This window comes from Wyeomyia smithii, chromosome 2 (assembly GCF_029784165.1).
Source record: "Wyeomyia smithii strain HCP4-BCI-WySm-NY-G18 chromosome 2, ASM2978416v1, whole genome shotgun sequence".
Taxonomy (NCBI): Eukaryota; Metazoa; Arthropoda; class Insecta; order Diptera; family Culicidae; genus Wyeomyia; species Wyeomyia smithii.
This window is the reverse complement of record NC_073695.1, coordinates 23,987,220-24,002,383: the sequence shown is the minus strand read 5'-3', so window position 1 is coordinate 24,002,383 and position 15,164 is coordinate 23,987,220. Positions and strand designations below refer to the sequence as shown.

Here is a 15,164-nt window from a genome sequence, read left to right as displayed (position 1 = left end):
CTTTCTCTGTTATTTCGGCTAGCACAAAAATTTAAACTTAGAACTTTAACTAGTTACAGTGTTTTTGACGTAGTATTACGTCTTACAGCAATATAAATAGGGGTGCAAATTAAAAAACCGAAAAGAGCGTCACGAAAACTATCCACTTTCGAAAGTTTGAAAATTAGTCAGTTGTCAACGGATTTTTTTCTTTCTTACAATCAGTTGGAAACCTAACTATGCGTCCGCTAAAAATATTATAAATGAACTAAAATACAAGTCATTTTCGATCGTCGATTTTTATCAATTTTTGCGATTTTAAATAAGCAACAAAATTTTCAGCAGAATAGTACTTTTTAATATGGGTTCTACGTATTATTTTTGACAAATTTTTAGTTACATATAACTCTTAAATCAGCCAAGTTATTTTATATGATGAAATTAGTGATGATCAATTATGAATTAAAAGCTACCCTAATAAAGCTAAGCAAAGATGGTTATAAAGGCAAGTTCGTCAAACCTAAATTTCCAACACTTTAGAATAGTTGTAAAACAACAATAACACATTTTTATGCATGATGACGAATTTTGTTCAGTTCCTTACAAAACCTTTCCATAAGTAAAATTGTGAAAACACGAAGGGACCTAATATTTACCATACAGTGAAAATGTATGAAAAGAAGATTTTTGATATAATTTTTGTTACCATGAGATTGTGCCAGTAGGGGTGAGATTGTGCCATACAAACCTACTGTTTGTCAGCCATCTCATGGCGATCTCGAGACCAAACTTTCTTGAATAAGTTTCCTCGAATACTTAACCAAGAAAAACTAGTCTTCTGACCCGGAAGAGATGGCTAACAAGTCACGGGTTTGTTGGCATAATCTCAACCCGGCTGACGGTATGCTCTATTCAACATGAGTTATTCCTTAATGTTTAAAGTACAAAATATGAAACAAGAACTCTTATTTGTTCGTAACATTTTTCTCTTTAACAATTTCTCGTACCTTCCTCATAGCAAGAAAATACGCTGTCCTAAGCAATTTACTTCAGCTCATTTGAGTACCTACATCGTTGAAGGAACCTATTGCATTTCCTAACTCTCTTGTAATTCATTTCTTCACTTTCATCATATCTTAGTTTTTGTCATTTCCTAGAACCATCTTTTCAATTTCAACATCAGACGTGCTTTTGTTGTGTATTGGTATGCAAATGCATGTGTTATTAAGCCTTGTTTAATGTTTATTTATTACTAGGGCTTTTGGTATTCCAAACTGCGTTGAGGTGCGTTAATTGCAATTCGTTCATCACCCACGTTTCGGTCCTTCTATGGAAGCATCCTCAGGGCTCGCGGTTCTTTTATATGCTGTAACTTTCATTCTGCATTGTGATACGTAATTATGTAGATTGATAAAGATTTTTTCTGCTGATTTGTCCGTTATAAGAAATATTGATCATTTCACGCATCGATTTCTTTATAACAATTGGTTTGTAGCGTTGCACCGAATAATAGGGCTGAAAAAAGAATTTTTAGTGGAAAGTATTGAATTTTCAGTTTTTTTTTCTTCATATATTGAATTTTCAGTTGACAGAATAAAGGTTTGAACCTAAGCTTGTCAAGGGTGGTTCACTTTAATTCAAGAGTAATTTGGTTTTTATTTTTTCTCATTTTATTATCGGCCAAATATTTCACACAACATGATGATAAGATGTGAAAAATTAAAAACCAAGTTATTCTTGAATTAAAGTGAATCACCCTTGACAAGATTAAGTACAAACCATTTTTCTGTAAACTGAAAATACGGTACTTTCCACAAAAAAACACTTTTTTCCAGCCCTAGAAGACAGAATTTGATATGCTGCTTATGATTATTCGGGCACATCAGAAATGTTACAGATTTTGTTTTTTCTATCAAGCTCAGATACATTTGTGTTTGCCATTTGTTATAATCGTTTGATCGGGAACTCTAAAATTTTTAAGCATTTTGGGAAAAGCCTGTTTTAACATATATTTTGATGCAAAAGCTAAAAATTATTTTAAATAACATAATTAAAGAAAAATCTGTAATAATATCAAAGCATATTTATTAGGGTGGGGAATCGTTATATAGAAATAACAAAACTTGATAGCAGAAAGCCAAAACCAAGTTTTTTTGTTCTGTTTTGGGGCTCCAAACAATCCTAAATTTATCGGAAGGCGATTGGTTTTGTCTCCGCTTGACGCATTGCATTTCAAATTTATATGGTGATTTGTATGGAAGAACCAACTTTTTTGCATTTTCCATTCTAAAAAGCTAAAATGGCTCAAACCATAGGTTTCTTGACTTCAAATGGTAGGTTTTTTGATGCCTAACAATTTGGCCGAAGACACTAAAGAGCTAGGGTATACTAAAAAAATACTAGAGCTGTTCAAAGTTAGATTATCCGTGCGTGACGTCTTCGACCCATCAGTATGGGACAGTTCTGCTTGAACCGTCCATAGACGCAATGTCTTATAGGTAATTATAGGTTCAAAGTTGATTATGTCGAAATTTATGTTTCTGTCGACGTCCGGTAAGTTTAGGGTTGTTTGGGGCCCCAAAAAGAACCAAAAAAACTTCGTTCTGGAAAATCGATCATTTTTTTTTAGTTCTAATTAATTTTGATCTTTTTCTGCCGAAAATCTAACAAAACTTGCAATAATATGTAATAATCAATGAATAAATTTGATAAGATTTTTGATATTTCAACTATTAACGAAACCAAGTTTAGACCACAAGATGATACAAGAACAGCTTGTTACAAAATATATCAAGATATGTTATAACTCTGATATATTTGGCTGATCGGGTTCCCCAACCTATTGCAGGAAATACATTGACATAAGACAGTATGGTCCCCGTGGTTCTGTGGTCGGCTAGCTCGCCCACACGGTTGTGATATCGGGTTCGATTCCCGATCAGGTCGAGGATCTTTTCGAGCTGGAAATTTTCTCGACTCAGCACTGGGGCACGGTGTATCGTTGTACTTATCCTACAACATACAAAATGTGCGAAAACAATATCGATAACGAATTCTCTCAACTAATCTAGTTGATCGAGACCGCATTAGTCCCCCAGGCTAGCGTGCGATATTGTTGTTGTTAAGACAGTATGTCGTAATCCAACATTAACATTGTGATCGTGTCTCATACACAAACTCATCAATTTTAAAAAAGAAGTTACATTCCTATTCATAAAAATATTTTCCCTTGCTAGGCATATCTTTTCCAAACCTTTCTAGTGGTTTCTGTGTCGAACGAGTTTTTTGACGCTATTCATGAATCTATCAAAATTTTGGTCTCCTCGAAAATTGGTCAACCAGGCCATGCGTTGTTAATCAGAAAAGGTAATTGGATAGAGCAGTGTCAGAAAAATACAGCGAAGGAAGATAGAACGTCCCTTTACAGCGTTTCCAGATACATTTTAACGACGTTAGCAATATGTGGTCAAATGTTGTCGTGCAAAAGAACCACTTTGCCGTGTCTTCCCTTGTATTGTGGCCGTTTTTTACTTTAAAGCTTGGCTCTTATGCATCATTTGTTGACAGTAGAGAGCTCTTCTGATGGTTTTACCTTCAATTCTAAACCATGGAAAAACAGTCGATTTTGGTCTAGCTAGTGATGGTTAAAACACTACATGTAAAACTTTTCATGAGATATGAGAAAAATCTAAATTTTCACCCTTACGACGTTAGAAGTCGTGCTATATCAAAAAATTTAATCCTGAAATAAAAATTATGATAAATGAAACAAAACAACAATACTGTAGCTTCTCTCTTAGAGCACAATTTTGTCAAAGACATTATACAATATTTGATCAATGCATATCCGTCTGAACATTTATGTTTTGAAGTTCCAAATTTTCTTTTAGTTAGCAGTGAAATCTTTTTGCAGTAATCCAATTTATACTTGCTTACTATTTTGCCCCTCATTGCCATTGAGTGAATCTGCGCAAAGTAAAACTAAACTTTAAAATTCAATTGAATGTAAAAATGATGCTTTGGTTCTTTTATTAAACGTGTATACATAAAATAGGATTATTAATAATGGCTCGTGTAACACTGATAAAAGCTGACTTTTGAACGAAGAATTGAAAACAATGCGCAACAAATACTTTTAACTCTATATAGAAGTTAGGTTTAATTGAAATTCAACCACAGAACTAATTTCTTTACCAATAACAGTTTTTTTCTCTCTAAATTGAGCCATTTAATTACATTTCTACCTTGATATAAATAAAAATGCAACTATAAGTAAATAATTACATAGAAATGTGTATTTCGCAACGAAAAACTTCTGAAAAAGTGCTTGCCCTGTTTGCGAGAGGCGCCTTTTCACCCGATCTCGACCAGTCCGATAACGAGAGTAATAATAACAATCATGAAGTCAATCGCAACCGTCTCAAGGTCCTACCCCGGGGGCTGCAGAGATTTTTTTTATTTATCATATTTTATTATTATTCTTTTCTACTGCGCCACAGAGCGCAGACACCCAAAGCACTCGTGGCAGTTTTATTTGCAACATTTATTATATTATTTAACCCTCAACAAAAAAAATACAGATTCGAAAGCGAAAAACTCATCCGCCGGCGAGGACTAAGCCGCCAATTTAATGAGAGCTACCTAATAATTCCAGTCCGTCCTTCCGCTGCTGGTTTACGTGTCCTGCCCGGCAGCATCGATTCGATCGATCGAACCGGGATGACGCGTAGCCGATGCAGCATAAACCAAGGATGGGAATTTCCTCGCAAATAACACGCTTTCCCGCAGGATACTGATCTGCTTTTGCTTTTGCTCTGATTTCTTTGCAGGCGAAACTTTTGGAGAACTCCCAGGCATGGCTTGGTGCGTCTACTTCTTCGATAGCTGGTAAGTCTTTGCAAGTTTGAAAACATAGCATTTGAGGAAAGTAGAATAAAATTGAACTAGAATCTTTACATCCATTACTCACGGTGACTCCGGTCCACTAGTAACCGTTAAAAACTACTGACTCATCCTTTTACTCTCTTTCTCTCACAATCAACGGTCGCGTCTAGAGCAGCACAAACAGAGATGTTAATTGATTTTAAATTATTAACAATGTCAGACCTTCGCTTATGTACGTAAGCCGGCTCTCAGTGCGAGTGTGTGTGTGTGTGTATACTTTCGGACTATCTTCAACTTTACGGTGTTTTTTTCACATTTTCGCGCAAAAAACTCGCTGCCGGCTCAACGTGCGGCACGGAAAATCACACCCTCACACAACCAAGGGTTCGAAGGGAGCGTTACATGGCGAATTTGAGAGCCAAAAGCATCGCGACTACGATTACCATTCTTCCCCCGCTCGCTTCTGGTTTCCATCTATTGGCTCGACAAACATTTACAACAACCCTCCGCTAAAGTTGTCGTAATTTTTTTGCAGTTTTTTTCCTTCTGCAAGCTAGCGATGACAGAGCAGAGCTATATAGCAAGAGTTGGGGACGACGTCGGCGACAACGACGATGATGATGTTCCTCAGTACCTGAACTGTACAATTCACCTCTCTAAACCGCGGATATTGTGTATACATTTTCCAAAATAAATTTTCTCCCTTCTGCTTATTTTCTCGCTATTATGTAAAAAATTTAAAAATTTCATCTGTTTTTTTTTCTCTCTCTTGCATTGGACGTTCTTTTATTTCCCGTCCTGACGAAGAGAGCTGATGGACAGCAAAAAGAGAAGAATGAACTCCTTCCAGTACATTTCAATCTTTTTCTAATAGAACGTTCAGGTGTTTTTGGTGTTTGGTTGTTGGATAAAAATATTACTCTTATCATTATTCACAGGATTATTAAATTTATAAAAACATCATGTAGCCGCTCTAAAATTTTAAAGTGATTATGAATTAAAAATTAATATCTCAGATAGAAAACGTATATTTTTATAATATGAAGCACACACGTGGAAAATTGTTGAACGAAACCACCAAAACCGGCACTTCGACCAGCAGCAACAGCAGCTTATGATGCATGTTCCGCCTGGATGGTAACCATCAGAGGCAAATGACTTGTTTCCGAGTGCGGGAATACAGCATCCAACCGAACCAGTATCTGCTGTAGACGGAGGAAAAGCGCGATTTGCCTCTGTTTGTGTTCCCCTAGGATGCAATGGAAGTACCATCGGAGTGGACAGAAGCACGCAGAGAGTATGGGTTCGCGGAAAACTCCACCATTACGCCACCGTGTGTATTTACGCGAGTCCGTTGTTCACTCTTCCGTTGGTGTTCGTACCCGGGGAAAAGATCCCCCGCAGAAGGAACATTGATGAGGAAAAAAATGCAAGCAAAAAGAATAAAATATAGAAAAAATAAACCGCACAGAATGTATATGATTCCAAACGGCAGTGGATTTAATTAAAAAATCTATACTTTTTGCAATCACGCTTTCCTTTCCGGCCCGCCGGTACGAGCGCGAGAGAAAGCGCGGTTCCGTGTACAGAATTTACCACCCCCGAGGGACCGTAGCAGCAGCAGCAGAGGAGAAGACTAAAAGGGCGGTCGTGTTTACGCCGTCGCCCGGCCGGAGCCTGTGCTGATGTTGCTTATTCTTCTGGCTCTGACCGCATCTGCCGGCCGCGAGTATGTTGATTTTTGCAGTGGTTGTGTAAAAAAATAAGAAGAGAGAGCGAAAAAAAATGGACAGCTTTCTGGCGGCGATTCCGCACGAGAGGGACTCCCTTAGTGTGAACGTCGATGAACGGCGCTGAACGTCGCAGCTTCCGCGAGACTGCACCAGTGACCGTGCGGCGGTTGTGCCTCGATGAACGGCGCTGAACGTCGCAGCTTCAGCGAGACTGCACCAGTGACCGTGCGGCGGTTGTGCCTCGTTGTCTCTACGTTTCATCGATTTCCGTTGATAATGATGCTGTGCGTTTATTGACAGTCTCATGCAAACGTGTATTGCTACAGGATCTCGCATTTGATTCCGCTGGTAAATCGCAACTTACAATGGCGAGATGTATTTCATTCTAATTAGTAGAAATGCCAAGCCCTGAGAAGAGAAAGCATAGAAGAAAGGCTTTGTAGAACAAGAAAAAGAACTGAGCATCCTCAATTGAAACACTGGAAAGCAAGCTAAACAAAATGTCATCAGGATCACGTTGCATACACTACAATGTTGGTTCCATACATGCTGCTATTAGTTATCGGAGAAGTATCATAAGAAGGCATCTTAAACCACCGAGGTTGTTGGAGAGAGATGGTGAAACATGCGCTGCGAAACTAAAAATAATGCGGATAAATTCTCTGAGCCCACCAGGATACAATTACAATATCGCGCCCGAAAGTTTTGATAGATATGCATCACAAGCCGATACTGTGTGTTGTGAACGATACCACAGGGCATACAGTTCGCTCTCCGGGATCAGGCAAAACAATCACCAGCACACAGTTGGCTGCCCGGGATCAGGCGAAAAAATCACCAGCGCTGACGTTATCACCAGTGGCGCACCAGCCAGCAGAGCGACCGCGAGAACAATAGAGAAGGTGACGGTGCAAGATCAGAAGTGGTGATTGTAGCGCAGTGATTTGCAGCGAAATTTATACAGGCTAATAAGATAGCACAATTTTTACATTCATTTTCATTAAATTAAGTAGTTCTAATCTAATAAAACTCGAAATAAGCATAAATAGACTAAAAGTAGTCTTGGAAAATCTTTGATAGATTAAATCGGTATTCAACCTATTTTAAAATAGGATACAAGTTGCATTGGCGCTACGGATCTGTAACGGCATTATCTATCTGCAGGAGGAAAGGCAAATTTGGGTTTGTACACTATAATTGTAAGCCGAAACATTTATATCTTTAATTATAAGTAATTCAACCTAAATAAATAATTTGTAGCTTTGATCAGCTCCAGAAGAAGTGGCTGATTTCAATAACTTATATTTCTACAACCCGAACAAAATCAAAGAATTATAACCTCAAAGGATGGATTCTGCCGATGAGTCATCATGTATGCTATGCGATGCCCCCGAAAGTGCATGTGATATGGTACAGTGTGATTCTTGCCATCAGTGGGCGCATTTTTTTCTGCGTCGGGGTAACGAAGGCAATTGAAGATCGTGACTGGAACTGTAAAAAATGCACTAAAGAGTTGCTGGTTCCGAAAACGAACAAACAGTCGAAAAGGACTGGAAGCCAGAAATCCAAAAGTGATGGAGGGTCTGAGCACGAATTGAGTACGTCTTTCGCCACTTCATTACGAAAATTGGAAGAAGAGCAACGAATTAAGGAAAAAGAAATGGCAGAGGAAATGATTCTTCAAGAAAGAAGGTTAGAAATGGAGAGAATATTAAAGGAGAAAAAAAGACAGATGGAGACCAAACTTTTCGAAAAGCGATTGTCACAAGAAAGAGAATCGAAAAAGCAGCAATTGGAGGAAGAGCGGCAAATGTTAGAAAGACAGTTGGAAGAAGAAAAAACGTTTTTGGAGGAAAGGAAGAATATGCAGCAGGAATTTCAAGCAGCGAAACAGATGATTGCAGAGAAGTACGTTAGGCAAGGCATTACATTAAATAAAGATAGACATGAAGAAAGGGATATGTTTTTTGGCGAAAAGATTGATTTTTGGATGCAAAAGCAAGGAGAAAATTCAAGACACGAACCCAAGAAAGGTGTAGAGGAGCAAAATTGTATTGATGAAATTGAGGCAGAAGACAGCGATCAGAATTCTGAGGGAAGTTCTGTGGTGAGTTACCATGATGATGTTCCGGAAAAGTACAGTACAGAGGAAACGCGAAACCGAAATAGAATTCGACAGCCTACGAAATTATCTGCAGAACATATAGCAGCTCGCCAGGCGATCTCGAAGCACTTACCCGTGTTCAAAGGCGAACCGGAGGTGTGGCCAATATTTATCAGTAGTTTCGAATTTACAACAGAAGCCTGTGGTTTTTCAAACTTAGACAACCTCAAACGACTACAAGATAGTCTGCAAGGGAATGCTCTAGAGGCGGTGCGTAGTAGATTGGTACTTCCAAGTTCAGTCCCGGACGTCATAGAAGACCTTCGCCGATTATTTGGGAAACCGGAAAAGCTGCTGAAAACCCTTCTCACAAAAGTACGCAATTCGTCAGCACCTAGAGCCGATCGTCTGGACACATTTATTCAGTTTGGGCTGACAGTAAAACAACTTTGCGACCACTTGGAAGCGGCAAATTTAAAGGAACACCTAAGCAATCCAATGTTAGTTCAAGAGTTGGTGGAAAAACTTCCTCCCAACTATCGGTTAGACTGGGTCCGATTCAAACGAGGGAAAAATGGAACGCCTCTCTGGATGTTTACTGACTTTATGAACGACATCGTATCCGACGTGTCCGAGGTGACAGAGTTTGTTCCTCCTGGTGTATGGGAATCGTCATCGCCGTCGTTCAGTAAAGCGAATACAAAACGGAAGGAGTTTATGCATGTGCATAATGCTGTATCCAGCAGAACCGAAGATCATTCAGACATTAAAGGAGTCAAACCATGTTGGGTCTGCAGAAGAACAGATCATAAACTCAGATTCTGCGACGATTTTAAACGGATGTCCTTGGTTAACAGGTTGAAGGTGGTAGAGAAAAATAAATTGTGTACGCTTTGTCTTAACAATCATGGGAAAAGTACATGCAATTTCAAAATTCGCTGCAATGTTGGTGGCTGCCGAGGCGGTCATCACCCATTGTTACATCGAGTTGAAGCAGCCGTTCAGATTTCAAATGTGAAATGCCACGCTCACGATCGAATAGGTCGATCGGTTATTTTCCGAATAGCACCAATTAGCCTACATTTTGGCGATCGCGTCGCCACCCTTCTGGCATTCTTTGATGAAGGGTCATCTGCTACGCTAATTGAGGAATCGGTGGCAAAGCAGTTGAATATTAAAGGAGTTGCAGAGCCTTTGGTGGTTACGTGGACTGGAAATGTTAAAAAATATGAAAATACATCAGTAAGAGCTAACGTAAAATTGTCTGCACAAGGATCTGACACCATGTTGCCATTGACAAATGTACGCACTGTGAAACAGTTAATGTTGCCTGAGCAAGATCTACAGTCTCAAGAACTAACAAATCGATACCCGCATCTTAGCAATATTCCCGTGGCAAATTATGAACGTTCTAGGCCCGGAATAATTATAGGTTTAGATAATTTACACATTTTCGCACCTCTTAACTCGCGCGTCGGTCCAGCAGGAGAGCCAATCGCTGTGTTCACGAAAATAGGCTGGATGATATACGGGCCTGAACCCCGGGAAACGACTGCAGAAGTAAGCCTGAATTTTCATTCATACGAAGCGATAACGAATGAACGGCTTCACGATCTAATTCGAGAACAATATGTTGTAGAAAACTTAACCACTCCTTTCGAAGGCTTATTGGAATCTTCGGAGAATCAACGAGCACGAGCAATTCTCAAAGCCACTACAATTCGCGTTGATGACCGTTTCGAAACGGGTTTGCTGTGGCGTGCTGATACGCGCCATTTTCCTGACAGTTACCCAATGGCTGTCCGAAGATTGATATCATTGGAGAAAAAGCTGGACAGGGATCCAGAATTGTTTCAGAGCGTACATCAGCAGATTCGAGACTACGTAACAAAAGGTTATGCGCACAAAGCTACTGAGAAGGAACTAGTGGAGTCGCAACCTAACAGTATTTGGTACCTTCTGCTGAACGTGGTACGAAACCCACGAAAACCAGGAAAGATTAGATTTGTTTGGGATGCAGCAGCCACCGTAAATGGGATTTCATTAAACAGCGAGCTATTAGCGGGTCCAGATATGCTTCAGTCGCTGCCAGCGGTCATCAATCGTTTCCGAGAGCGACGGATTGCCTTCGGCGGCGATATACAAGAAATGTATCATCAGATACGCATTCGCTCTGACGACAAACAAGCCCAACGTTTTCTGTTTCGCTCCAGTCCGAACGACAAACCGGAAGTTTACGTCATGGACGTCGCAACTTTCGGATCTACCTGTTCTCCCTGCTCAGCCCAATTTATCAAAAATATCAACGCAGCGGAGTTTGCTGAGAAATTTCCGGAGGCAGCTGCAGCAGTAATCAACAACCATTACGTTGATGACTATTACGATAGTGCCGATTCTGTAGATCATGCTTACAAGATCGCAAGGGAGGTTAAATATATACACTCTCGCGGCGGTTTTCATCTAAGGAATTGGGTTTCCAATTCATCGGAATTTCTTGAAGCCATGGGGGAACCAAGCAAAAATTCTGCTGTTCACTTCAATCGAGATAAAAGCACGATGGTCGAACGGGTTTTGGGAATCATATGGGACCCATCAGAGGATGTGTTTCGTTTTGCAACTACAGTTCGGGAGGCATATAAACCAGTGCTTCATGGCATCGAGAGACCAACAAAAAGAATAGTACTTAGCTGCGTGATGTCGATGTTTGACCCTCAAGGTCTTCTTTCCCCTTTCACCGTGTTTGGAAGAATGTTGATTCAGGATCTATGGAGAACCGGTTGCGACTGGGACGATCCAGTTGATGATAGATCCTATGAGAAATGGACACGTTGGACTAAAGTATTGCCGCAAATTGCTGCCATCAAAGTTCCTCGGAGTTATTTCGGTGTATCAAAATTGTCCGAAGTAAAGAAAATTCAACTTCATATTATAACAGATGCAAGTAAAGGAGCGCTAGGGTGTGTTGCATACTTTCGAGCGATTGTGGAAGGAAATGTGCGATGCGTGCTGGTGGCAAGCCGCGTGAAAGTCGCACCTTTAAAACCTGTCTCTATCCCTCGTCTAGAGTTGCAAGCAGCAGTCATAGGAGCCCGGCTGGCATCCGCAGTACGAAAAAATCATTCTTTCGATATTGAAACGCAATTCTTCTGGTCGGATTCAACCACTGTTCTCTCGTGGATCAGGTCAGACCATCGTCGTTATAAAGAGTACGTAGGACATCGCGTGGGTGAAATTTTATCCATCAGCCGGCTGCCTGAATGGAAATGGATTCCCACAAAACTGAACGTGGCCGATCAACTGACGAAATGGACTAGGGACCCGGAGATGAACGCTGCTTCCACTTGGTTCAATGGACCAGATTTCATGTACCTTGGAGAAGAAAACTGGCCGAAGCAAAGGGCGGTTCAGGCTGAAACAGAGGAAGAAATGAAGGTGCATCTTATGATTCACGATGTTGAGGTGCCAGCAGCAGTTATAAAAGTCGAGCGTATATCAAAATGGAACATCTTGGTTCGAACGTTAGCAAGCGTCTATCGGTTCCTGTCGAACTGTAAAAGGAAAATAAATCGTTTACCACTAGAAACGTTGAGAGCTTCGCTTAGACAAGCGAATCTTCTAAAATCAATAAAATATCCAGTAGTAATAACCCCCTTAAAACAGCAAGAACTAGGAAAGGCAGAACAGACGCTTTTCAAAATGGCACAAATTGCTGTTTTTGAGCCTGAATTTAAAATTCTCAAAAAGAACGCAGAATTACCGATGGAAAAGTGGTTGAAGCTAGAAAAATCTAGCTTGCTTTATAAACTTACTCCGTTAGTCGACGGCCAAGGAATTATTCGTTCTGAAGGCCGTACTGGTAGGGCCGAGTTTTTGCCATTCGACTTAAGGTTTCCTATCATACTACCAAAGGATCATATCATTACAGCAAAACTCGTCCAGCATTTTCATGAAAAATGTGGACATGGTGGGCGTGAAACGGTTAAAAATGAACTTAGGCAGCGTTTCTTGATACCGAAAGTAGGAGCAGTAATTGCAAAAGTTGCCAAGACATGCGTTTGGTGTAAGGTAAAGCGAAATCACCCGGCGACTCCTAGAATGGCAGCTCTTCCTGTTCAAAGACTTATGCCCTACCTGCGCTGTTTCAGCTACGTGGGCGTGGACTATTTGGGGCCGTTCACGGTAGTTGTGAACAGGCACAGTGAAAAACGGTGGATCGTCTTATTTACATGTTTAGTAGTACGAGCAGTTCATCTGGAAGTAGCTCATTCGCTGACTACACAACCCTGTCTCATGGCAATTCGCCGTTTCATCTGCCGTCGTGGTCCCCCCTTAGAATTTTTTTCTGATAATGGGACGAACTTGAAGGGTGCGAGCAAAGAGTTAAAGGTGAATATGCAGGCAATTGGAGAAGAGAGTGCCAATGAATTCACTTCAGCTCGTACGAAGTGGACATTTAGCCCCCCAGCTACCCCCCATATGGGTGGGGTGTGGGAAAGACTTGTCCGGTCAGTAAAGGCAGTCTTGTCAGTTCTAGATGATGGACGACGATTAACAGATGAAGTTTTATTAACATCAATAACCGAAGCTGAGGATATAGTGAACTCGCGTCCTCTTGTCTACGCATCACAGGAATCGGAGGAGGCGTTGACACCAAATAATTTTCTTCGGGGAGTGTCCCCCAATGAACCACGGCAAGGAACACCCCCCACGTATCCGGCAAAAGCTTTGAGAGATTCATTCCATCGATCACAGCAGTTGACTGAAGAAATGTGGAAAAAATGGATTCGTGAATACGTTCCGTCAATTAGTGGACGGTCAAAATGGTTTGCTGAATCCAAAAATTTGCAAGTAGGCGATCTTGTATACGTCGTAGAAGGTAATAAACGAAAGTGTTGGGTCCGTGGAATCGTCGAAAACCCAATAGTGTCGGGTGACGGGAGAGTTCGGCAAGCGTGGATTCGAACCAATAGCGGTCTCTGCAAGCGAGCAGCGACGAACCTGACTGTCTTAGAGATAACTGATAGTGACACTGAACCGGAAGTGGATCGGTACAGGATCACGGGCCGGGGCATGTTGTGAACGATACCACAGGGCATACAGTTCGCTCTCCGGGATCAGGCAAAACAATCACCAGCACACAGTTGGCTGCCCGGGATCAGGCGAAAAAATCACCAGCGCTGACGTTATCACCAGTGGCGCACCAGCCAGCAGAGCGACCGCGAGAACAATAGAGAAGGTGACGGTGCAAGATCAGAAGTGGTGATTGTAGCGCAGTGATTTGCAGCGAAATTTATACAGGCTAATAAGATAGCACAATTTTTACATTCATCTTCATTAAATTAAGTAGTTCTAATCTAATAAAACTCGAAATAAGCATAAATAGACTAAAAGTAGTCTTGGAAAATCTTTGATAGATTAAATCGGTATTCAACCTATTTTAACATAGGATACAAGTTGCATTGGCGCTACGGATCTGTAACGGCATCATCTATCTGCAGGAGGAAAGGCAAATTTGGGTTTGTACACTATAATTGTAAGCCGAAACATTTATATCTTTAATTATAAGTAACTCAACCTAAATAAATAATTTGTAGCTTTGATCAGCTCCAGAAGAAGTGGCTGATTTCAATAACTTATATTTCTACAACCCGAACACTGTGCCTATAAAAACTGTGATATGCTTTGCGTTCTAATTGTTTCTATTCTAATATGAATGCAGCAAGGAACAGTCTGTTAAATTGCGGCATGACTAAAAGTGCTGCACTATATCCGTCTGTTTCTTGTGATTACCAAAACAAAACACCACAGGTTTCGGCGCAGGCGGTCGAACGTTTGATATGCTAAATAGTGTACTAGGAACTTTAGCAATGCTATGGAAAACTGTAGGAATGACACTCTAGAATTATTGAAAAGCTCAAATAATATTCAATGAAACTAACAACATCTAAAGTCATTCAAAATTTGGTTACTGTAATTGAAACATTATCAAACAAGGAAGAAAAATCACTTACTTACTTTACTTTGTTGGCTGACGAACCATTCACCGGTTTAGGGCTGAACGAATTAGAGATGTCCAGCTTCTTCTGTCTTGGGCAGCCGTTCTCCAGTCTCCTCGTACACCAGCAGAGCGTGCATCTTCATCCACCGCGCACATCTGCCGCGTGCGAGGCCTACCACGGAGTCGACGGCCTCTTCCTGGTTCTCTACTGAAGATAGTTTTGGCGGCTCTCTCGTCAGGCCACATGTCCAGCCCACTGAAGCCTGCCTCGCTGTATTACCTTCACTATATCAGCATGTTTCTATACCTGGTACAACTCGTGATTCATGCGTCTGCGCCACACTCCATCTTCCAGTTTACCGCCAAGTATCGATCGCAGAACTTTACGCTCAAAAACTCCAAGCACTCGTCGATCAGCTTCCTTCAGCGTCCATGCTTCATGTCCGTAAAGGGCCACCTGGAGTAT

At 40.8% G+C, this 15,164-nt stretch overlaps 1 protein-coding gene across 4 annotated transcripts in view; it reads left to right on the top strand.

Moving 5' to 3' along the window:
* Nucleotides 1–15,164, top strand: part of LOC129719467 (protein bric-a-brac 1-like) — a 376,548-nt gene that overhangs the window by 293,144 nt on the left and 68,240 nt on the right. For all 4 annotated transcript variants that reach the window (XM_055670810.1, XM_055670807.1, XM_055670811.1 and 1 more), the window contains one exon: nucleotides 4,809–4,866. In XM_055670810.1, coding sequence (XP_055526785.1) covers nucleotides 4,809–4,866 — 58 coding nt within the window. The remainder of the gene's footprint in view (nucleotides 1–4,808; nucleotides 4,867–15,164) is intronic.